The following is a 26,500-nucleotide window of genomic DNA, read 5'->3' on the forward strand; positions in this document are numbered from 1 at the left end:
TTCCCACCCATCCCACTAATGATTCAGAAATGTTTAAAAGTCAAAACATCTTAATGGATTGTTTAGGGAAGAGAAGGGAAAGGGAACTTGCTGGTACCTTGTCCTTAACTCTACAAAATTTTTGTGCACAAGCATCTCATCATATGCTCAGTAAAAGTGGATAAAACTTTAAGAAAATGTTCACGCCTACAGAAAAATACCTTATTCTGTTGTTTGCCAACAACCCCTGTGTGGTGCATTTACAATTCTCACTGACAGTAATCTATTCATATCAGATACTTATTTCAACAAGACTCTGCACCAACCATCATTTCAAGGCTGCTATAGGCTGAAAATTAAAAAGCAAAACACTAAAACAGGATTTGTATTCAATGAGTAAAGGATGTAACATGATAACTCAGAAAAAGATAAATACTATTAAATTACTTCCAAGCAGTGATCACATATTAAAATGTTACTGGTAAACTGTTTGTTAATGTATTCATCACGAAGTTGATTAAGGCAGCTGAAACTCGAAGATGCTCTTATGATTGAAGTTACTACTGGAAACCTATAGTTCATTGTTTTAATTCCTGATAATCAAAGCCGTGAATTGGCTTGGAGACATTAATTACAAAATAAAAATAATTTTAAGGCTTTTTTTTAAAGGAAAAACATTAATTGCTCAATCAGCCCATTGCATATATTTAGAACCTTAGTAATAAGTCAGTGTTGACAATTCAGTTTCATATCAGTTCTAGTTTGAATGCAGAGATGAGCTATCTGTACCAAGTTATTAGCAGACTTGTATCTAAGCTACTTTTGTGTTGTTATAGTGTGCTATATTTGAATGATATACTTTCAACTTATAGGAATATTGATTAATGTACAAAAGCAAAATACTCACATCTTTCTTTCTGGTTCCCTTTCTTGCTGCTTTCTCCTTAAGCCTCTTTACCTTAAAACAGAAGAAAAAAATGAATTCAATCGCTGAACAGCAAAAGCCACAAAATACCTAGTGAACCAATCCTTTATGTTTAATTTATTTTTCAGTAAAAAGTAATTTCTGTTTCTTTATCGCCTAAGGTAACAACCGTCACTTGATAATTATTTTTTGCTTTTGTGATTTTGAAAAAAGTTTCCCATGGGGTTTAAGTGGTGCTAAGTAGTAAGAGCTGTGATAATTCTGCCCAAGATAACAGAATAAAAGTCTCTTTTGTCTGATGACTGGAAGTTCCTAGCTAAAATTATTCTTGGCAGTCTCAGCCCAGTTCCTACTGGGATGGGGCACAGAGCATAAAAGTGAAGTCAATCTAAAATTTAGAGACACATAGCCAGGAAAGGAGACAAATACCATAAGCTTATGAAAGAGGGTAGCTCTCCCAGGTCAAACTCAGTGGGTACATTTCCAAGAGGAAATGGATTAATTTAAAGATTTTTTTGCAAATTATTTCACATTTTTATGAGGTTAGGAACAGGCGTAGGCCATTCGCTCGTAAGTGTGTTCCGCAGCCAATGAGACCATTCTGCTCTGCAACTTAACTCCATTTACTCACCTATGCCCTATATCCTTTAATACCCCTGGTTAAAGGAAACCTGTCAATCTCAGACTTAAAAATAACAATTAACTCAGCACCAACTGCCATTTCCAGAAGAGTGTTTCTTAACTTAATTCCTAAAATGCATGACTCTAATTTTTAGGCTATGTCTCCTAAACGCAAGATTCCCCAACCAGTAGAGATTGTTTCTCTCTATCTACCCTGTCAGTTCCCCTTAATATCTTGAAAACTTTAAGCAAATTACCCCTGAATTTTCTAAATTCCAGGGAATAAAATCCTATCTGGCCCTAATTTACCCTGCCAATCAGAGTAGCTGCTCATATTCCCTATTCCCTGTCTCCTGCTGCTCAGCCAATTTCTGAACCTGGCCAATAATCTTCTGACATAATTCCATGAGCTTAAACTTTCGCTAACAGTCTCTTAAGATGGTCTTTCTGAAATGCCTTCTGGAAGTCCATAGACATCCCCATCGACTACTTTAGTTACTTCTTCAAAAAAATTCAGTCAGGTTCATCAGATATGACCTGTTCTTCACAAATCCATGCTAGCCATCTCTGATCAGCTGAAAATTTTCAAGGTGTTCAGTCACTCTATCCTTAGTTATAGCTTTATTAATTTCCCAACAACACATGTTGGGCAAAGTGGTCTCAATTCCCTCCCAACTTCTTAAAGTGGAGTGACATACACAATTCTTCAACTAAAGGAATAGTTCCCAAATTAAGAGAACTTTGGAAACTCATAGTTAAGCATCAGCAACCTTCTCAGAGGCTGCAAAGGGATATAGATAGGTCGGACAAGTGGGCAAGGGCATGGCAGATGGAATACAACATGGCAAAGTGTGAAATTATCCACTTTGGAAGGCAAAATAAAAATAGCAGAATATTTTTGAATGGTGAGAGACTGGAAGCGTTTGAGTTCAGAAGGGCTTGGGTGCCCTGATACAAGTATCACAGAAAATTGACGTGGGTGCGGCAAACAGTTAGGAACACAAATGATATGTTAGCTTTTGTTACAAAGGGAATGGCGTATAAGAGTAAGGAATCCTTAGTACAATTATACAGGACATTGGTGAGGCCACACCTGGGGTAGTGTGTGCAGTTTTGATCTCCTTACATAAGGAAGGACATACTTGGCCTAGAGGGAGTGCAACAAAGGTTCACTTGATTTGTTCCAGGAATAAGGGGTTGTCCTAAGAGGAGCAATTGAGCACGCCAGGCTTATACTCCCTGGAGTTTAGAAGAATGAGAGGTGATCTAATTGAAAACTATAAAACTATAGAATCACAGAATAGTTACAGCACAGAAGGAGGCCACTTGTGTGATGGATCTCTGCAAGAGAAATTTTACTAGTTCCACTCACTTGCTTATTCCCTGTAGTCCAGCAATTTCTTTTCCTTCAGATAATGATCCAATTCTCTTTTGAAAGCTATAATTGAATCTGCCTCCACCAAACACTCAGGCAGTACATTACAGATCTTACCCACTCACTGCTTAAAAAAAATGTTTTTCCTCATGTCACCTTTAGTGCTTTTACCATTCGTCTTAAATTGGTGTTCTCTGGTTCTCAACTCTTCCGCCAATGGGAACAGTTTCTCCATAACTGTTCATTCGAGACTCATGATTTTGAACACCTCCATCAAATCTCCCCTCAACCTTCTCTTCTCTGAGGACAACAACTCCAGTTTCTCCGATCTATCCACATAACTGTTAAGTCCCTTATCGTTGGAACAATTCTCAGTTCTCTCTTCACTCTCTCTAAAGCCTTTACCATCTTCCTAAAATGTGCTGTCCAGAATTGCACACAATACTCTAGTTGAGGCTAATTGAGTGTTTTATAAAGATTCGTCATAATTTCCTTGCTTTTCTCCTCTATGCCTCTATTTATAAAGCCCAGGATCCCATAAGCCTTATTAACCACTTTCTCAACCTGCCTCACTATCTTCAATGCTTTGTGTACATATATCCCCAGGTCCCTCTGCTCCTGCACCCTATTAGGGTTGTTTCCTTTATTTTATATCCCCCCTCTTGTCCCTCTCACCAACTTGTATCAATTCACATTTCTCTGCATTAAACTGCATCTACCACGTGTCAGTCCATTCCACCACCCTGTGCATGTCCAAGAAGTTCATCACTATCCTCACAGTTCACAATACTTCAACGTTTTGTGTCATACGCAAATTTTGAAATTGTGCCCTGTGCACTCAAGTATTGGTCATTAATTTAAGTCAAAAAAGCAATGATCTTAGTACCAACCTGCAGGCCCTCTATAAACCTTCCTTCAGTCCAAAAAACACCCACTCAAAACTACTCAATTACCTGTCACTCAGCCAACTTTATATCCATGCTGCCACTGTCTCTTTTATTCTGTGAACTTCAGCTTTGCTGACAAGCCTATTATGTGGCACTTCATCAAACATCTTTTGGAAGTCTACGTATGCCACATCAACCACATTACTCGCAATCATCAACCCTCTCTGTTAGCCCATCAAAAAGCTTAATCAAAGCAGTTAAACAGGGTTTTCCCTTTGACAAATATATATTGACTCCCCTTAATCAATGCACATTTGTCCAACTGACTATTATTTTTTGTCCCGGATTATCATTTCTAAAAGCAGTCCCACCACCGAGATAAAATTAGCTAGCCTGCAGTTGCTGTGTTTGCAATTCTCCAGTCTTCTGGCATCACCCCTGTATCCAAGGAGGGTTGGAAGATTGTAGCCAGTACCTCTGCAATTTCCACCCTTACTTCCCTCGGTATGTTCAGATGCGAGTGATCCAGTCCTGGTGACTTATCAACAGAGGTCAATTTTGACATCCCTTTTAGGTTTCTTTTCCGGTTCCCTTTTTGTAGCTCTTACTGTTTGTTTTGTTAACCTTTGTTGTTTTAGTATCTTTCCCAGTCACCAGGATGTGTTTTTTTTTGCATTCTTGTAGCCTTTTTCTTTTACTTTGCCACTTACCTCCTCAGTCATTCATGCCATGTTTGACAAGTAAAGGTCTTGCTACTTTTCTGACATTCTGCTTCTTCTAAAATATATAGAAGTTGAAATCCTCCATTACACCTATTCTGTCTTTGCCACGTGCTTGTCTGATATCTGTATTAATATATTCTGTCACTTTACAGCTGCTACTGGGGTCAGGGGGTGTGGGGGAGAGGGGGGGCACATTATACAATTAAATCCTTTTCTATTACTTAATTCTATCCATAAAATCGCCACTGTCCATTTACCTCATTATATTATCTTTTATCATAGACGTGATTTCAGCCTTAATCAGCAATGCTGCTCCTCCCGTTCTACCAGATTCCAAATTCTTCCTGTAGAGTTTATAACCTGATGTGCTCAGTTCCCAGTTCTGACTGTCATGCAGTCATGTCTCAATCTTGGCTACCTAGTTGTATCCTCCAAGTTGAATTTGCACCTGCAATTCATCCAATTTGCTCCTTATACTCCAAATTAATAAGCTTTTTATGCTTAAGCCCAAAATAAAAGTACTATAGAATTCTCAGGTAACTAACAAAACTGTAATACAATATTGGTTCCATCCTTGTATACCTGTGGTATTGCTAGCCTCTAACAGGCTCAATTTTCCTTACCCTTAGAAGTTGATGGCCTATCTGCTGCCGTGGTGTTTATTCTATCAGATGTCTGAGGAGTTTATTAACCTTTATAAATGGATATGTGAATCGTAACATTGAAATAATGTAGGTTTACAATAGGTACTGTTAATTATCCCACCTCCAAAGGTAGAAAATACAATTCTGCCTGAACTAAATTTCAATGTGAACTGAACCTAGAGTAAGGTTACTGACCTATGTAGTGGTTCACTTCCACACACTCACTCTCACTTATTAGTGATGTTTTCAAATGGACTATTTAATTCGAGCAAGATAGATTGAGCTCTATTTTTAAAATTGACCAGGACAAAAGAGATTTAAATGAAACTCAAAGTGACCAAGGATAGAGGTGGAGCTGGTGGTTAGGGAATGGAATTTGTGGCAGGGATAGAAGACAATGATTTTGGTCTTTTCTTAGTTAGAGGAAATTTCTGCTCCTTCAGGACCGGATGCCAGAAAAATCAGTATGATCAGAGAGATATGGCGGCGAGACAAAGCAAGGTGCTGTCACAGTACATGTAGATCTTGACGTGTTTTCGGATCATGTAGTATGCAGATGAGAGACAGGGAGCAGCCAAGGATGGATCCTTGGAGGACTCAAAATAATAGTGCAGTAGCAGGAAGAGAAGTCATTGCCGATGATTCTCTGGCTACGACTGGACACCTTAGAATGGAATAAAGGCATTGCCACCCCACTGGATGACAGAGGACATGCTTTAGGGAAGGGTGGTGTGGCCAACCATGTTAAAGGCTACAGAAAGTTAAGGGCGAGGAGGGAATTTACCATGATAACATTCAAATATGATTCCATTTGTGACTCTGATTATGGAGTGCAAAGGGACTTGGGAGTCTTGGTCCAGGATTCTCTTAAGGTTAACTTGCAGGTTGAGTCAGTAGTTAGGAAGGCAAATGCAATGTTGGCATTTATTTTGAGAGGACCAGAATATAAAAGCAGGGATATGCTGCTGAGGCTTTATAAGGCTCTGGTCAGACCACATTTAGAATATTGTGAGCAATTTTGGGCCCTGTATCTCAGGAAGGATGTGCTGGCCCTGGAGAGGGTCCAGAGGAGGGGAGAATGATCCCAGGAATGAAAGGCTTAACATATGAGGAATGTTTGAGGACTCTGGGTCTATACTCGATGAAGTTTAGAAGGATGAGGGGGGATCTGATTGAAACTTACAGAATACTGAAAGGCCTGGATAGAGTGGACATGGGGAAGATGCTTCCATTAGTAGGAGAGACTAGGACCCGAGGGCACAGCCTCAGAGTAAAGGGAAGACCTTTTAGAACAGAGATGAGGAGAAACTTCTTTAGCCAGAGAGTGGTGAATCTATGGAATTCATTGCCACAGAGGGCAATGGAGGCCAGGTCATTGAGTGTATTTAAGACCGAGATAGATAGGTTCTTGATTGGCAAGGGGATCAAAGGTTACGGGGAGAAGGCGGGAGAATGGGGTTGAGAAACTTATCAGCCATGATTGAATGGCGGAGCAGACTCGATGGGCCGAATGGCCTAATTTCTGCTCCTATGCCTTATGGTCTTATTGGCCATTTCAGCACTGTGGGAGAGGTGGCAGCCTGACTGGAATGGTTCAGACATGGTGGTAAAGACAGGCACAAGTTTGGGAAGCAACAGTTTATACAAAGAAGAGAAGAGAGAAAAGAGAAGCGAAGAGAAAAGAGAAGTTTGCCAGGACAGAGGATCAAAGGAATCAATCACAGATTCAACCAAAAAGCACAATGTGTTTGCATTTGAATTGAATGGCTTGGCCCTGATCTTGAATATTTGTGTCAGGCACAAATGTGCCTTGGCCAGTGCTGCTTTTCTAAATTTTTCTGGAGAGCTAATTTCATCTGCAATTTATTTTTGGAGTAAGAATGAAGGTGTGCTTCTTCAAGAGGTCCTTCTGCATAAGCTGATAGGGGCTATTCTCATCTGAAGCAAAAGGATAGATTTCAGATGTGCCAGAAAATGCGAGGAGGCAATGGTCCCAAGAGTAAGCGCATTGACTATAAAACCCGATGTTTCACTGCAGCTCTGGGTGGGTCTTGATAGACTGATACTGCATGTACAAAAAAAACCTTCTCAAAGTCAGTGTTAGTAAAATAAAATGCGACCACGGCTAAAGACCAAGAAAAGCATTACGAACCTAGAGAACTTAGTCACAGAAACGACCATAACTGCACAGCTTAAATGGACTGAATGTTTTGCTTTGTGTGCAAACAGAAGGCACTGCTCCCAACAAAGAGTGAAAATTTGACTCAAAATGGGGCCCTTACATCAATGTATAATTCTCCACCTACCTCAGCTCATCTGCTGTTAAACCCCTCATTGATGCCTTGGTTACCTCTACACTTGACTGTTCTATTGGTCTCCTGGCTGGCCCTTCTTGCACAGGCTGCAGATCTAAGCTCATCCAAAACTCTGCCACCCAGATCTGAACTTGCACAGAGTCCCTTTCACCCATCATCTTTGTGCTTGCTAACCTACATTGACTCCTGGTGTGGCAGCACCTCGATTTAAAATTTGTCATCCTTGTTTTCAAGTCTGTCCTTGGCCTCACCTCTCCCTGTAAACTCCTTCAGCCCCACAAGTCTTCAAGATCTCTGTACTCCTCCAATTCTGGCATCTTGCGCATTATTAATTTTAATCTGCCCACCATTGACAGCGTGCCTTCAGCCCTAAGGCTCTGGAATTCCCGCCCCAAACCTCTCCACCTTGCTACTTATCCTTCCTCTTAAAATGCTCCTTAAAGCCCAACTCTTTGGCTAAGCTTTAATCATTTGTAACAATATTTCCTCATGAGGTTCAATGTCAAAGTTTCCTTCATTATACTCCAGTGAAGCATCTTGGGAAGTTTTGCTATGTTAAAGCGCTATACAAATGTAATTTTTGGCTGTTAATGGGGTTGGAGAAGAGCAGTTGACCAGATGAATTCAGAATGATGTAAATCTCAAAAAAGGGAATGAAGTCCAGATATTTCCTCCTTTAGATGAAGGAGCGTTCGTTTTTAACCGAAGGTTGAACAAGTGAGGAACAACCGATTTTTATTTGCAATCAGATTCAAATGAACCATTTCCTATTTAATGAGAACATACCAATCACGAAGACGTAATTTTCATTAATTTTGAATATCTTTAAAAACCTACTATATTTCACTTTAAGTATTGTCTCTTACAGGCTACATAGGCCGTTTCCTGTCCCTCCCCTTTGATTCATATTATTTTAAGAAAGATCACAATGACATCATTCCTTTTACATAGAACATTAGCTTATTTCAAGCAAAATTAGAAATCTCTAGTAAAAGCCTTGCTGTGTTTCGAAAAGTTGTCAGCCAGCGTGTCATAACATTTAAAAGTCCTTAGTCAGGTTTGGTTAATCAGCTGAGACTCCTTATAATAAATTGCCTGGCTTCCTCTCACTGCCACAAGCTCCAAGGGAATTGCTATTTTTTCAATATTTATCTCTAGCATTTCTATGAACATCTCATCGTCCTCTCAGCTCATAATTTACAGCATATCATGACCCTTATTCAGTCAATCCCACTTCGAAACAGCTAATATCATTAGAAATATATACCGCTACAGATTCTTTACAAAACCAAACTTTATCTAGAGTCACTGTAGACTAAAAGTAGAATCTAGCAGTTCTACTTTCAAATTTGTGCCTTAAAATAACTATTATTTAAAAATAAATGGTGCAAAATTCTCCAAGATATCTGACATCAAGGGTTGGCAATTGGCCGCGTATGTTTATCTTGCAACTCTGCTATAAAGTGAAGCGCTTTGTGGGAAATGTGTATAACTGAGATATACAGCTAGTGCTATTTACCCAAATGATTGCCTGCATGGTGCACAGATCCATTAAAATTCCAATCTTTTTATGGATGCAATTTTCAAGAGTCTTAAGCTGACTGTAGCTCAGGAATCTCCTGTTGCTGCCTTGGTCAAAGAGGAATGAAATAAAGCTAGCTGTTACACATCTGGGTTCAAGCCCCTCTCAGATTTGAGTACACATTCTAGGCTAACATTTCAGTGTAATTCTGCGGAAGTGTTGCATGATCAGAGGTGCTGTCCTTTGGATAAGAAAAGGGTGCAAGTGAAAGATCTCATAGCATTATTTCATAGAAAGGTAGGGGAGTGTCACTCAGTGTACTGGCCATTATTTATCCCTCAACAATTTAACTAAAACAAATCTCATTGCTGTTTATGAGGCCTTGCTGTGCATTATTTAGTTGCTGCCCTTCCCTACATTACAATAGTGCTTACACTTAAAAAGCACTTCATTGGCTGTAAACACTTTGGGATATCCTGAGGTAGTGAAAAGTGCTCCATAAATGCTATCTTGTTCTTCATTTCTAGAACAATTTTTGTCACTTTGAACTGCATGTGCAAAGTGTTAATAGGCTGCGCTTGTGCAGGTAGAAGGGACAAGGCAGTGGGAGGTCAATACTAAAACAGACTGAGTTTAAATCGGCAAGACCAAGCAAGTAAATAGAAAAAAAACAGTTTTGAAGTTAACACTCAGAAGTAGTACTGCTGTTAAGAATATAGAAATACTGTATATGAGACAGTGTGTATTATAATTTGAAACGCCAGACACGTGCACAAAGGTTCAAGTGAGTAATTTAAAGAGGCAATCTGCATGAATATCAATTGGAGATTGTTAACTGAATGTCTGAGCTAAGGGTCGACGAGGAGACCAGAGATAAAGAACTATATAATTCTAAGTCACATGTCAAGTGCAATCTGTGTATTCCAAGTGAGAGAGATATTAATCAAACATCAAACTTTCTGTTCCAACACCAAAGTGGAAGCAATTTGAGCTCCTACACTTTAAAGCAGCAGGACACAAATAATGACTGCCTTCAGTGTCAGACACGTCATTCAAGTAATCTGCTCAGCTGCCAGTTTCAACAATCAACTACAGCATTTTTTTTTTAAATCAAATGTCTCTGCTGGAAAGTTTAATTTAAAATCTACTGTATACTCACTTTATTCCAGGGATAAGCCTTCAATGTACCCATTTGAAATCTGAAACCATGCAATCTAAGTGATACCTTTCTGCAGCTGCTTGAGATTCACAGTTTGGTCCAGGATTAAACCATGAAGCTTGCTACATCGTTATATTATTATTACTCTCAATTCCATTGAGAAACAGGTTTCACTGAGAAACAAGTCAAGTATGAACAATTTTTAGCTATAAAATGATTTATTACTAAAGCACGGTGGTGTATTTTCTACACAAGTAGGAGAAATGTGATGTCCCTTACCTTCAGTTTCATATAATTGCAGGTTATTTTTATCTTATATCTCAAGCTTATGATTTTATTACAAAATTAAGCTCTCACTGATAGGAATATTTTGTGAACTTCCATTCTGCTCACTCCCTTAAAAAGTATGATGGTCTTGCAACAAAATTGCATAGGCTTTAATATCAATAGCAACTTGCATTTACATAGCACCTTTAATATAATAAAATGTCCCCGGAGTGTCGCTGACCAAAATTTAACACCAAGCCACATTAGGAGATAATAGGACATGTGCCCAAAGGTTTTATCAAAGAGGTAAGTTTTAAGGAGCTTCTTAAAGGAGATGGGGGAGATGGAGAAGCTTGGAGATGGAATTCCAAAGCTTAGGCTCTAGGCAGCTGTAGGCCCCCTAAGCTCTGGAATTCCATTCCCAAACCTTTCCACCAGCTTTTGTTCTGCAACCCGTAGGTTTACAGCACATCAACTGCATATCCAAGTATTTTTAAACACAAGGAAGATTTCTGCCTCTACCAGGCAGTGAATTCCATACTTCCACCGTTCTCTAGATAAAAACAATTTTCCTCACATCCTCTCTAATCCTTCTGCCAATCACTTTAAATATGGACACCTGGTTATTGACTGTCTGCTAACAGGAAAAGGTCCTCCTATGCATTCTATCTAGGCTCCTCATAATTTTACACCTGAATTAAGTCTCCTCTCAGCCTTCACTGTTCCAACCTCACCCTATCCAATCTTTCTTCATAGCTCAAGTTATTCATGCCTAGGAACTTCATCGTAAATCTCTGTACTCTCTCAAGTGTGATCACATCCTTCCTGTAAGGCACTGACCAGGACCATAAGTATTCTAGTTGTGGCCTGACAAGTATCTTATAAAATTCCAGCATGATCTCCTTGCACTTTTATTCTATGCCTCAGCTAATAAAGGAAAGTATCCCATTTGTCTTCTTAACCACCTTATCTACCTACCCTGCTACCTTCAATGGTTTGTGCACATGAACTTCAGGTCCCTTGGTTCTACCACACTTCTCAGAATCCCAGCACTCCCTGCATACTCCTTTGCCTCGTTTGCTCTCCCCAAATGTATTACCTCTCGGTTCCCTGGGTTTGGATTCCATTTGCTACTTTTCTGCCCACCTGGCCAATCAATTGATACCTTTCTGCAGTCTACAGCTTTCTTCTCACCATCAACCACACAATCCTTGTAATCATGCCCCCTACGGTTAAGTCTAAATCATTAGTATATATCATGAACAACTTGGAACTTTGTACTGAGCCCAGCAGAACCCACTGGAAACAGCCTTTCATTCACAAAAACACATTTCAAACATTTCCCTTTGTTTACTGCCAATTTTGGATCCAATTTGACACATGGGGCTTCGTCAAAAGCCTTGCTAAAATCTATATTGGCTATATCATATAAACTAACTCCTTGCTGTTCCACAAAAAATACACACAAGTTAGTCAGACACAACCTTTCCTCAACAAATTCATTCTGACTGTCCTTGATTAGCCTGTGCCTTTCTAAATGATGATTTATACAGCCCCCTCAGATTTTTTTCCAATTATTTGCGACCACGGAGGTTAGGTTAATGGCCTGTAATTACTCGGTCTATCCCTTCCACCCTTTTTAAACAACTGAACGTTAACAGTCTTCCAGTCCTCCAGCACCATGCCTGTAACCAGAGGGGTTTAGAAAATGATGTACAGAGCATCTGTTATTTCTTTCCTTGTTATTCTTAGCAACCTGGGATAGATATTATGCATGCCCAGTCATTTATCCAGTTTCAAAGATGCTACCACCTTTGATATTTCCTCTCACTAAATTTAAACAATCCAATACTTCCCACTCCTCCTGCTCAACCACAATGTCTGCATCATCCCCTTCCTTTGTGAAAATAGACACAAAAGTATTCATTAAGAACCAGGCCACGTCTTCTGTCTCCACACGTTTCCTTTTTCATCTCTTAACAGCCTTATCTTGCTTTAGCTACCCTCTTGGTCTATATATTTATAAAGCACCTTTGGGCTTTCCTTGATTTCACTTGCCAATATTTTTTCATGCCCCCCCCCTTTACTTTCCATATTCCCTTTCAATTTCATCCTTGTACTTTATAAACTCCTCTAGAATTTCTGCAATATTGAGCTCTTGACATCTGACATAAGCTTCCCTTTTTGTCTTATCATACTTCGTTTGGTCTTTGACATCCAAGCAGCTCTAGATTTGGGAGTCCCATTCTTTTTACCCTGCTGGGAGCATATTTGTTCCAAAACCTTTCTATCATCTCCTTGAATACCTCCAACTGGTCTGACACTGATTTATCTTCAAGAAGCAGTTTCCTGTTCATTTTTTACAAATCAGATCTCAGCTTAGTAAAATCGGCCTTTCCCCGATTTAAAACTTATATTCTTGGTCTACTTTTTTCCCTTTTCCTAAACCACACTAAATCCAATTGAATTATGAACACTACATCCATAAAGCTCTCCTATTGATACCCCTTCCACCTGTCCAGCTTCATTTCCTAAAGATAAATCCAGAATCTTGGGGTTCACTACAAACTGGCAAACTACAACATTTTCCTTAATGCACTTTTAAGAATTCTATACCTTTCATACCTTTCACACTGATTTTGTCTCAACTAACATTGGGCTAGTTGAAATCTCCTACCATTATTTCCTTATGGTTTCAGCACTTCTCAGCAAATTGCCTATATATTTGTTCTTCTATTTCCTTCCGATTGTTTGGGGATCTATCATATATTCTCGGGTTTCAGATAAGAGCCCATCAAGTGCTGTAACCTGATGGGCTACAGACCACATGCTGGAGAGTGGGATTAGGCCGGATGGCTCATTTTTCAGCCGGTGCAAGTGGCCTCGTTCTATGCCATAAACGTTTGACGATTCTAAGAGCAGTTGAAGTACAGATCAGACAATATCTCATTCAATGGCACGACAAGTTTAAGTGACTCAGTGGCCTACTCCTGCTCCTATGTACTCATGCCGAATGAATCAAATCTCCTCCGGTTATATCAGAGCTCTCTCAGACATTGCACATTTCCAGTTGTGCATAAACCCCACAAAAAAAAACTTTTTTGCAGCCACTTAACTAGTTAAACTGTAGAGCAAGAGATAATTGTAACAAAGCAAATAATCAAACTTGGCTTTTCTTCTTTACAGTTTCTTGTCTCTAACATCTCAACATAGCAGATAGCTCATTTTAAAATGGGATGTGAGGCATTCCAATTGTATTTCATCCCCCGGAGTTATTCAACATATATTCTACAAGATGCATCTTCCTTAAATTTGTCTCTACTTTTCTCCCAGCATGCATTTAGATTGGTTAATTTTCTGTTTCTCAAGGGAATTCACAAATCATGGGTGTTCTTCATTGTGTTGATGAAGGCGCCTGAGGCATCAATTTTGTCGTACATTCAGTCTCAGTTTCACAACAAAATATCTATTCCTGTTGAACAACCTCTACAGTTTCGTTTGCAACAGTCTGAGTTTTCTCAAAACTGCACTTGGGTAATGGACTCTGAAAAAAAGGTTCAGGTCAAAATATATAAATGTTGAAATCTTCTACAGTAATGTAGAAAATGAAGTGACCAGACATGCAACTGATCAACAGATTGACAGCTGGAGTGACAAATCACAGGTTGAAAACAATAAGCTTTCTAAAATCAAAAGTCAAAGACTTAGCAAAAACAGAGATATGGGAAGAAAAATGGAAACCCTAAATTTCCATATAAGTTTGCAAAGTATAAGGCTGTTTTTAAACACAAAGCCATGTGTAGAGGAATTTATTTTAGTGAAGAGGAGTGGACTTCCTAATGTCATGACAAAAAAAAGTGTTACCAAAAATAAGAAAGTATAATGAAAGTTCCGTTTACAATGAGAGTGGAAAAGGATCTTAAAATTGCCTGGGACATTTTTGTTCGTTCTTTTCTCCTCTTTGAATAAGCTATTCCTCAGTATCTGGTGATCAAATTCTGATGTTTATAGAAGGAACAATGAATTGACAGGAAAAAGACAGCAGAAATTTCAGAATTAGATGCAAATAATTTAGATAAAAATTATTTCCACAGATTAGTAAGAGACTACATGCTGAATCAGAAAGGCCTTACAAAATATCATGGGTCAAGTAGAATCTAAAAGCTTAGAATATGGATTGGATATGAACACCAAAAATAAAAACAATGGTAGTTAGAAGGAATACATTAGAAGAAACAAGAGTGAGGACTGAAGTCGGACACAAGTTCAAGGTGAGGGGGCAGGAGGTTTAGGGGGGGATGTGAGGACAATCTTTTTTACCCAGAGGGTGGTGACGGTCTGGAATGCGCTGCCTGGGAGGGTGGTGGAGGCGAGTTGTTTCAAATCCTTTAAAAAGTACCTGGATGAGTACTTGGCATGTCATAACATTCAAGGCTATGGGCCAAGTGCTGGTAAATGGGATTAGGTAGGTAGGTCAGGCATTTCTCACGTGTCGGTGCAGACTCGATGGGCCGAAGGGCCTCTTCAGCACTGTGTGATTCTGTGATTCTGGATGGTGTCACACTGGAACATGTAGATAAGTTTGTCTACTTAGGACAAATGATAACAGAAGATGGCCGATGCAATGCCGAAGTCAAGAGGCAAGAGATAGCCAGAAGTAATTTCATGAAAACAAAGGATGTATTAAAAATTCAAGCTTAAAACAAGGGAAAAAACTCATAAGATTCCACATTCTATCCACTTTCCTGTATGCCTCAGGACAATAAATAAAGATCTGTGGAAGAAAATAGAGGCCTTTGAAATGTGGATGCTAAGACATATTTTAAAATTCCACACAGCCATAAGACAAATGAAGAGGTGTTTGAAATTGCAAGAGCAAAACAAACTCCAAAAAGTGACATCGAGAAATGAAAATGTTAGTTTTTCAGCCAGTTTTTGATCAGAGCTGAAAAGCTACAGAGATCTCTTCTAGAGGGCAAAGTGGAGGGAAGCAGAAATGGGGGCTATCCTAGGTATAGTTGGGTGACAGACACAGAAGTAAGAGACAAATTCAGGTCTGATATTAGGAAATCCTTCTTCACAAAGAGTGACCAGCACTCTCAGAGTAGCAGGGGCATAAACCCACAGATACTGCAGTAGCGGGGCTTCAGGATGCTCCTGGATGGGTAAATTGGGATGACCGAATGGTTTCTCTCATTCATAATTATTGTGTGAATGAAATGAAAAGAAACAGCTTTAATTTAAGGCTATGGCAATATGGATGGAAAGGGACAATTCTGATACCTTTATTATGAAAGTGCCAGAATTTCATATTTCTTGACCATCGAAGAACTTTGTTTATAACCAAGCCAAAGCATTTTAAAAAACCTAGTGAAGGCCTATGAATCGATAAATAAGTTTCAAGTGTTTGATGGCCAGAAAATTTGCTCCTATCTTCAATGACTTCCCACTCCACTTAGAACATAACATTCAATTTGTGCTGATGATCAGGGATGTAGTACCTTCTGTACATAATACTGATTTCCATAAAAAAAGAAAAATTTAGCAATTTGCCAAAATGTTTTCCCAAAGGGCAAAATCTCTAGGGATCCATTATATTTGTTGATCCATTGATACACTTAGTAATTGCCACATTGAAATAAATCTTTGCTAATCTATTCATATTTGGATTGTAGGTGCTGAAATATGTTAAATCTGCCACTGTCATCTTCTATTTTCATATCAAACTCAAACTTGTTGATTTGCACAACTTGCAAATAAGTTGCATCCTGTCTTTGATGACTGCGCTCAAGTTTGTAAGAAGCTTTAGTAAAACATTTGCCTCATTCGCAATGAACCAGAACATGTTTGTCAAACAAAATTAAAATACATCTATATCTGAGATTTTTTACTTACTAGTGTGTTAGAATAAAAACTGCTTCAGATGAAGTTGCTTGCCTAGAAATCTAGATTTTAGCAACAATTGCAGAATATACTTTAAAGTTCCTGGTCCCAAGGTAAGTTATTTTGTTAATTCAGTAGTTTTTTGTGGTTTTCATCACATTCTACCAATGACACTCCTGTAAACATCTTGCTACATTTTGTTGTTTGCTTCCACTCCCTGATAATATGGTGCTATTTCTATTGATTTAACTCCATACTGTAATATTCACGGTCATTAACTACATCAACAGATCTTTCATTGTCTGAAATTCTTCTGCACCACAAACATCGAATACCCTCAAACCCCATGTATCCACTCACCTTCGTTGTGCTTAAATGTAACAAAACACTGAGAATCTGATTCTCTCATCTTAAGTACTATCCAACACATAGGATGCACAGTTAGGACAGCTACATTTTGTTTAGTTTAAAATCTTTAGTTGCCCTTCTAACAAAGTTATAAATACAATAATTACTATAAATGATGAAAGTTTAAATTTCTTTCAAATATTGCTCACAAAAAACAGAATTTCAAAACAGATTCATGAAATCATTCATCACCCTTTGCCTAAAAGCATGCTATAATGCATCTGAAAGCCTTGCAAAAATACAACGTAAGAAGTACCTGATGCAGTATCTGAGCCCTTATTATTTTAGGATAAAAATCGAGTTAATGCCTTTCACCTTTGACGATGCAAGTTTTAAGTCTTTAGTGGTCATGATCTAAAAGGAATGCTAAGGCAGCCTTGGTTTCACAGTTCATTTGAAAATAACTCAAAATTGCAACTGCTTGAAAACTTTCAATATCAATCTTCATTTTACCTGGACTGTAAATCTAAATTAGAATTAAAGACTTAGATTAACAGGCTGATTATAATATTGCAGATGAAGAAGTACTTTTTATGTGTGGTGCCTTTGAGAAAAAGATCAACTTGCGTACTGGCTGCACATGTCAATCAGAAATGGATTGAGGAATCAAATCATTGACATAGGAGTTTTGTTAACCCTTTCAAATTATTGGCACCTCCTGTATGTTCTTTTTTTTATTCATTTACATGATGTGGGCTTTGCTGGCTAGGCCAGCATTTATTGCCCTTAAGGTGATGGTGAGCTGCCTTCTTGAACGACAGCCATGTGGTGTAGGTACACCCACAGTGCTGCTAGGAAGGGAGTTACAGGATTTTGACCCAGCGACAGTGAAGGAACGGCGATATATTTCCAAGTCAGGGTGGTGAGTGGCTTGGAGGGGAACTTCCAGGCGGTGGTGTTCCAATGTGTCTGCTGTCCGTTTCCTTGTAGGTGGCAGTGGTTGTGGGTTTGGAAGATGCTCACTGCCTGAAAGGGTGGTAGAGGCAGAAACCCTCATAATATTTACAAGTATTTGGATGTGCACTTGAGATGCCATGGCATACAAGGCTATGGGCCTAGCGCTGGAAAATGGGATTAGAATAGTTAGGTACTTGTTTGACCGGCAAGTCAAAGGGCCTTTTTCTGTGCTGTAGGCCTCTATGACTCTATGAGACTTGATGAGTTTCTGCACTGCATCTTCCAAATGGTAGACTGCTACCACTGTGTGTCGGTGGTGGAGGGAGTGAATGTTTGTCGATGTGGTGCCAATCAAGTGGGCTGCTTTGTCCTTGATGGTGTCAAGCTGCCTGAGTGTTGTTGGAGCTGCACTCCAAGTGCAGGCAAGTGGAGAGTATTCTGTCATACTCCTGACCTGTGCCTTGTAGGTGGTGGATAGGCTTTGGGGAGTAAGGTGGTGAGTTACTCGTCGCAGGATTCCTAGTCTATGACCTGCTTTTGTAGCCAGTGTTTATATGGCTAGCCCAGTTCACTTTCTGGTCGACGGTAACCCCCGGGATGCTGATAGTGGCGGATTCAGCAATGGTAATGCCATTGAATGTCATGGGGAGATGGTTAGATTCTCTCTTGTTGGAGGTGGTCATTGCTTGGCACTTGAGTGGTGCAAATGTTACTTGCCACATGTCAGCCAAAGCCTGGATATTGTCCAAGTCTTGCTGCATTTGGACATGGACTGCTTCAGCATCTGAGGAGTCATGAATGGTGCTAAACATTGTGCAATCATCAGCAAACATCCCCGCTTCTGACCTAGTGATGGAAGGAAGGTCACTGATGAAGCAGCTGAAGATGGTTGGGCCTAGGACACTACCCTCAGGAACTCTTATAGTGATGTCCTGGAACTGAGATGATTGACCTCCAACAATCACGGCCACCTTCCTTTGTGCCAGGTATGATTCCAACCAGTGCAGAGTATTCCCCCTGATTTCCATTGACTCCAGTTTTGCTAGGGCTCCTTGATGCCACACTTGGTCAAATGCTGCCTTGATGTCAAGGGCAGTCACTCTCACCTCACCTTGGGAGTTCAGTTCTTTTGTCCATGTTTGAACCAAGGCTTTAATGAGGTCAGGAGCTGAGTGACCCTGGCGGAACCTAAACCGAGCATCAGTGAGCAGGTTATTGCGAAGCAAGTGCCACTTGACAGCACTGTTGATGACCCCCTTCCATCACTTTCCTGATGATCGAGAGTAGACTGATGGAGTGGTAATTGGCCGGGTTGGATTTGTCCTGCTTTTTGTGTACAGGACATACCTGGGCAATTTTCCACATCGCCAGGTAGATGCCAGTGTGGTAGCTGAACTGGAACAGCTTGGCTAGTGACGTGGCAAGTTCTGGAGCACAAATCTTCAGCACTACTGCAGGAATATTGTCAGGGTGTGTAGCCTTTGCAATATCCAGTGTTCAGCCATTTCTTGATATCACATGGAGTGAATCGAATTGGCCATAGACTGGCATCTGTGTTACTGGGGGGCTCTGAAGGAGGCCGAGATGGATCATCCACTCGGCACTTCTGGCTGAAGATTGTTGCGAGTGCCTCAGCCTTATTTTTTGCACTAATGTGCTGGGCTCCTCCTTCATTGAGGATGGGGATATTTGTGGAGCCTCCTCCTCCAGCCTGTTGTTTAACTGTCTACCACCATTCATAACTGGATATGGCAGGATGCAGAGCTTAGATCTGATCCACTGGTCATGGAATCGCTTAGCTCTGTCGATCGCTTGCTGCTTATGCTGTCTGGCACACAATTAGTCCTGTGTTGCAGCTTCACCAGGTTGATACCTCATTTTTAAGGATGCCTGGTTCTGCTCCTGCCATGCCCTCCTGCACTCTTCATTGAACCAGGGTTGATCTCTTGGCTTGGTGGGAATGGTGGAGGGGGGACATGCGGGGCCATGAAGTTGCACATTGTGGTCAAGTACAATTCTGCTGCTGCTGATGGCCCACAGCGCCTCATGGATACCCAGTCTTGAGTTACTATATCTGTTCAAAAATCTATCCCATTTAGCACGGTGGTAGTGCCACACAACACGACGCAGGGTATCCTCAACGTGAAGACGGGACTTCATCTCCACAAGGACTGTGCGATGGTCATCCTACCAATATTGTCATGGACAAATGCATCTGCAGCAGGCAGGTCGGTGAGGATGAGGTCAAGTATGATCTTCCCTCTTGTTGGTTTCCTTACCACCTGCCACAGACCCAGTCTAGTAGCTATGTCCTTTAGGACTCAGCAAGCTCAGTGGTAGTGCTATTGAGCCACTCTTGGTGATGGACATTGAAGTCCCCCACCCAGAGTACATTCTGCACCCTTGCCACCCTCAGTGCTTCCTCCAAGTGGTGTTCAACATGGAGGAGTACTGATTCAGAGGGAGGCGATGGCGTAGTGGTCTTGTCGCTGGGCTAATAATCCAAAGACCCAGGGTAATGCTCTGGGGACCGGGGTTTGAATCCCACGACTGGCAGATGGTGGATTTGAATTCAATTTTAAAAATCTGGAATTAAAAGTCTAATGATGACCATGAAGCCATTGTTGATTGTTGTAAAAACCCATCTGATTCATTAATGTCCTTTTGGGGAGGAAATCTGCTGTCCTTACCTGGTCTGGCCTACATATGACTCCAGACGCACAGCAATGTTGTTGGCTGCCCTCTGAACAAGGGCAATTAGGGATGGGCAATAAATGCTGGCCTAGCCAGTGATGCCCACATCTCATGAATGAATTTTTTTTAAAAATCAGCTGAGGGAGAGCAGTATGTGGTAATCAACAGGATGGTTCCTTGCCCATGTTTGACCTGATGCCATGAGACTTCATGGGGTCCACAGTTGATGTTGAGGACTTCCCCAGGCAACTCCCTCCCAACTCTATACCACTGTGCCGCCATCTCTGCTGGGTCTGTCCTGCTGGTGGGACAGGACATACCCAGGGGTAGTAGTGATGTCTAGGACATTATCTGAGTATGACTTTGTCAAGCTGTTGCTTGACTAATCTATGGGATAGCTCTCCCAATTTTGGCACAAGCCCCTGGACATTAATAAGGAGGACTTTGCAGGGTTGATAGGGCTGGGTTTGCCGTTGTTGTTTCTGGTGCTTAGATTGATACCAGGTGGTCCATCTGGTTTCATTCCTTTTTACTGACTTTTTAGCGGTTTGATACAATAGAGTGGCTTGCTGCGTCATTTCAGAGGACATTTAAGAGTCAACCACATTGCTGTGGATCTGGAGTCACATGTAGGTCAGACCAGATGAGGACGTCAGATTTCCTTCCTTAAAGGTCATTAGTGAACCAGATGGGTTTTTATGACAATCGGCAACGGTTTCATGGTCATCATTAAACTTTTAATTCCAGATTTTTTTTTTATTGAATTCAGGTCCCCAGAACATTACCCTGGATCTCTGGATTACCAGTTCAGTGACAATACCACTACGCCACTACCCCCTCTCTTCATTCTATATAAATTGAGATTGCAGCTTGCTAAACTCCTTAATGATCTGGAACTTGAAAAGTATTGATGTGATGGATAGTCATAAATCATCAAATATGTTAAATACCCAATATTCCCATTTTACAGCAACGCTTTTGGTTCATCCCAGCCTGCAGTCTGTTGTTGTCCAATTGCATCTTTAAGGTCACTATCAGTAAATTAACAAAAGCAAAAAAAAAGAGCCAAGCCATCTAGTTCCTCTTTGGATTGAGAACACAAACAGCTGTAATCATTGGCACATACGAGCAAGTCCGCAGCAAGGTTCTAATCAGGGTCAGGATAACACCTCTATTTTGCACGCAGAAAGTTTGAAGTCCTTCACAACTTGGCCAAATGCTTTTGCAGCATCCAATGTAGTTTTTGGTTTTAGAAGTGATGTTCTTTTCTATTAGAATGAATGCAGCTGGTTTGGAGTGTGTCTGGTGATGAAAGATTTTTTACAGAATCATAGAAGGCGTAGCACAAAAGCAGCCATTCAGCTCATGTCTGCCAGTGTGATTTTCTTCCATTGAGCCACCTAGCAAAATCCGGTCTCCAACTCATCACTATGTCAGTATTTATCTTCCCAAACAACTGCATCAAAATGTGAGTTCAGAAGTTATTTGGGGAAACTGGTCTGAAAGAATTAAAATTTCAGATTTGAACAGTGGATTCACTTTAAACCACTACAATTGAAAACAAACTTCCTAATTTACGAGTGTTCTGTATATTTCTGTGTCCAATTTACAACTGCTTTAATTAATTAATAACATTTGGCATTGGTAGACTCCATTTAATTTCTTAGCTTTGATAGGCCACAATTAAATACATTCCTCTAATTAAATTAGTAAAGTCAACAATATTGTGGGACTTGATTGCAGTCAGTAAGGTTTCAAGGTCTCCATGATGGGCCAGTAACCCATAGACAATAGAGACTTGCAATGAGACTGAAGACAGAGATAAGAGGAGTCCAAAAACCATTCTGTACCTGGAAATGTTTGTTCCAACTCCATGGAACGATACATGATTGGGTCAATGTTGCTACAATTTTGTTTTGGGCTATAACTATAGGGAACTTGGTTCCTTCTCAGTTTAGAGGTTCAAGCTGAGGGTGCAACAGGTCAACTTCTGCTCAAATCGACTATAAACTGATTATAATGATGAGCCAGCCAGGAACTGATTAACAGCTATTGGTATAATTGGAGTGGTTGGCTATTTAGCCAGCTAAGGAAAGGAACCTTGGGAAATATAGGACATTGTGACCTACCAGCAGTGTTCCCTCTAAGCTGCACAGTCCAGAAGTTCCTACACAGTCCGTGAATAAGTCAGCCCTTTTAAGTTGAAACATGCAATTCAGAATGATTTAGTGTCATTTTGATTGGTCCAAGTAGAGTCATCAAAAGGCGACAGGTATGAAACAAGGTTGAAACCTTGAAGCACTGAAGCTGATGGTATATGCTGCAAGCTTCTCAGAGCCATTACAGCTTCTCTTCCAAGAAAAATTAGGTTTAAGTGGAAGAATTACTGAGTGAAAGAAAATGTAAAGGTTCCTGGAATTTCAGTTTGTGTGGAAATGTGTGTCAATGTTTAAGAAGTTACAGCAATTCCTTTTGTTTGAAATGCTCTCTTTTAAAGAAAATGTGTCTGCTGTTGTCCTCTGGTGTCCCCTGCACCCTCTATTCTGTTCACAGGGCTAAAAGCCATTCAACCCTTTGTAGTTTTGTCTTTGATTAAAATGTTTAAAATGATTCCAGAATCCATGTCCTTTCAACAGTGTTCACTGTTTTAAGTTGTTAATTGTACGAACCACTGCTCCTCTTTTTAATGAATTTATAAACTCCACTTCAACAATGATTTGGTCTAACCACCCTTTATGTAAAGGAATTTTATGAGCCTCAACATAAATTCTATTTTTTTTAAATTATCTTAAATTACTGATGCCATCATCCACCTTATTACAACCCAGGTCACCTCAGCTATAGTTTGCAGCATTCTCATCTACAGTTACAAGGCCTCAACTTCTAATATCGCTTTTAATAAGTGAAACCCCCTCATTCTGTAATGACTAAATAAAAAAGAAGAGTTCAGCAGGGAAATCATTGCCCAGGGGCATTCCCAGAAACCATTATTCTCATTGAGTGTCATCAATTAGAATTCAGAAGTCCAAAAGCTGGATTCTCCCTGACCTGTGGACGGAGGGAAATTGCCACTCAGCAGCCATCTGTTTCCTCAGTGTGACTTGGGTCTCGGATGTACAGTGAGGCACCAAAACTCTCAAAAGGTGTCTGAAGAAAATTAAATGTAATCCAGTTGCAAAAGAGTTCATGCATATTCTGGATTTCTTGATCCAAAAGCAAAATATTGAGGATGCTGGAAATAGAAACAGAAAATGCTGGAAATACTCAGCAGATCTGTGGAGAGAGAGTGAGTTGACATTTGAGTTCAAGACCTTTCATCCGATCAAAGGTCACAGACAATAAACATTAACTCTGTTTCTCTCTCTACAGATGCTGCCAAACCTGCTGAGTATTTTCTGGATTTCTTGATGTCACTTTCAGCTCTTCCTTTCAACAGAGAAGTTGCTTTTAAGGCTTAAGAAATACAATCGGTTAAAATTGTAGTTTCAGCATTGACTGAAACTTACTATGGCTGCTTGGTAATTGAAGATCCAATTTTGTTTTTGCCAGGGAAGTTGTGAAGCAATACTTGCTGACTTGTACCAAACAGTGTCAAGGAGAATTTTAATTGGCCCTAATCTTTTCAGCAAACAAGAAATTAATCCAAGAAAAATAAACAAAATTTTGAAGGAATAGTATTTTTTAAATAAGTTAAACATTGCAACATTATACTAAAGCTGCAAGTAATCATTATCATTCATAGCCGTCATTCTTTAACCTTTCATCTGCACAGAGATGATAAAACCAATCCTAATCCTTTCTTTACAGAACGTATAAAGGGCTAGACACAGATCTAGAGAAAAGAGAAAACTCTACCACATGTTGGGAAGAGGGAGGAGAACAATGAGACTGGCTTGCGGGAGTGGGAAAGGTAGCGGGGAGCATTGAACGAGATGCCAATTTCTCTCAGATCTCTGGCAGATTGCACTGTGGAGAACAGCATCGTCAGCTTTGCACATGAAAATAGGAAGCTGTAAGGACTGAAAGGTGAGTGTAAAAAATAGATTTCCAGGCATACCAGATAGATGTGACAAAAGTAGTGCAGCAGGAAAATATCACAAAAAGTGCTGCCCTTAGGTAAAGTAAAATGCCCTTTGCTGAAAAGATGAGGGTCAATTAAAAAGGCTTTTATTATAGATATTTAATTCATCAGGAAACCAGAATTTATTTCTCAACCTTCTTGAGAGGCGATATAAAGTCCAGCTCTCTCCACCATCCATGCTACCTTAAACAGGAAAGAAATATTTCCGATCCCCCTTTTTCCAATAATTTATAATTTTTAAAAAATATATTTTTCTTTTCCCACCTATTTTTAAATTTATTTCCATCTATTGTTTTATCTCCACCTTTTAGCCCATTTCGATCCCTTCCCCCCCACCCCACCCCCACCAGGGCCATCTGCCACTTAATATCACCACCGTCAACACCCCTTTGTCCTTTTATCTATGACATCTTTGGCAATCTCTTCTTTGCCTCCAAAAATTCAGCAGGTCTGACAGCTTCTGTGGAGAGGGATACAGTTAACATTTCGAGTCCGAATGACTCTTCATCTGAACTAAGGAAAATAGAAAAGAGGTGAAATATAAGCTGGTTTAAGTGGGGATGGGGGGGGAGAGACAGGTAGAGCTGGAAAGAAGGCCAGTGATAGGTGGAGATTGCCAAAAGATGTCATAGACAAAAGGACAAAGAGGTGTTGACGGTGGTGATATTAGCTAAGAAATGTGCTAATGGAGACATTAAGGGTGGAAAGCAGGGCAAGCAAGGGACAGATAGCCCTAGTGGGGGTGGGGGGTCGAAATAGGCTTCCATCCATTGTTTTATCTCTACCTTTTAGCCTATTTCGAACCCCCCCACCCCACCCCCACTAGGGCTATCTGTCCCTTGCTTGCCCTGCTTTCCACCCTTAATGTCCCCATTAGCACATTTCTTAGCTAATATCACCACCGTCAACACCTCTTTGTCCTTTTGTCTATGACATCTTTTGGCAATCTCCACCTATCACTGGCCCTCTATTCAGCTCTACTTGTCCCACCCCCCCCTTAAACCAGCTTATATTTCACCTCTTTTCTATTTTTCCTTAGTTCTGATGAAGAGTCATTCGGACTCGAAACGTTAACTGTATCCCTCTCCGCAGATGCTGTCAGACCTGCTGAGTTTTTCCAGGTATTTTTGTTTTTGTTCTAGATTTCCAGCATCCGCAGTATTTTACTTTTATCTTCTTTGCCTCCACCTATCACTGGCCCTCTATCCAGCTCTACCTGTCCCACCCACCTCTACCAGCTTATACTATTTCCTTAGTTCTGATGAAGAGTCATATGGACTCAAAACGTCAACTGTGTTCCTCTCTGCAGATGCTGTCAGACCTGCTGAGTTTTTCCAGCTATTTTTGTTTTTGTTTAAGAAATCTTCAAAGCTATTCTTTCTTAAAATTAACAAATTTCAAATATTTCCACTTGGGTTCCATTCTTCAAATTACAGGATGGCACTTACCCTGTGTTTTTCTTTTATCTTTTTTCTATAAGCTTCCTTGTCATATTTGTCCTCCTCACGTAGCCTCTCTTTTGCTTTCTCCATATTTATTCCTCCTGTGTCATCATCCGGGTCATTGTCCAGTTTGCTTTTTTGCACCGGTGGCCATTGCTGAATCATCTTCAGGATTTAAATAATAAAACATTAATGTAGAAACAGCAGACTGGCATTGGCCATTACTTGACAATTGCTCCAACTGTATTCTAATGAGTGACATCTCAAAATAATTTGTTGGTAGAAGTTATTGTCCTAAACACACACAAAAAGTACATTCTTTGTGCAACTTCTACTATAAGAATACATATCGACTTGCTTAAGACATATCTTAAATTCAGCTTTTAAACCAGGTTCGGGGTTCAAATTCTAATCTAAGCTTCAAATCAGCTTTTGCCCACAATTAGATCAACAGGGTGAGCAGAAATGAAGATTGTTTTCAAATTAGGGGGTGGAGGGGGTGGGTGGGAAGAGAAATTGAGCATGACTTCATAGACTCTCAAAACAGAAAACCAAAAAACAATGTTGTATATTTTAAGGAATTCACATCAAAAACAGGTACAGGATTATTTATTTATCATTTGACATTAATGTTAGGAAACAGGCTAAGGTTCAAATCTCTGAACCCACAATAGCTCTC

The 26,500-nt window shown here is 40.1% G+C and overlaps 1 protein-coding gene across 1 annotated transcript in view; it reads right to left on the reverse strand.

Moving 5' to 3' along the window:
• ddx10 (DEAD (Asp-Glu-Ala-Asp) box polypeptide 10) overlaps positions 1-26,500 on the reverse strand; it is a 288,529-nt gene that overhangs the window by 107,844 nt on the left and 154,185 nt on the right. Inside the window, exons 15-16 of the mRNA XM_078545489.1 lie at positions 25,828-25,986; positions 887-937 (exon numbers count right to left, since the gene is read on the reverse strand). Coding sequence (XP_078401615.1) covers positions 887-937; positions 25,828-25,986 — 210 coding nt within the window. The remainder of the gene's footprint in view (positions 1-886; positions 938-25,827; positions 25,987-26,500) is intronic.

Source organism: Cetorhinus maximus, chromosome 7 (genome assembly GCF_964194155.1).
Source record: "Cetorhinus maximus chromosome 7, sCetMax3.hap1.1, whole genome shotgun sequence".
NCBI lineage: Eukaryota > Metazoa > Chordata > Chondrichthyes > Lamniformes > Cetorhinidae > Cetorhinus > Cetorhinus maximus.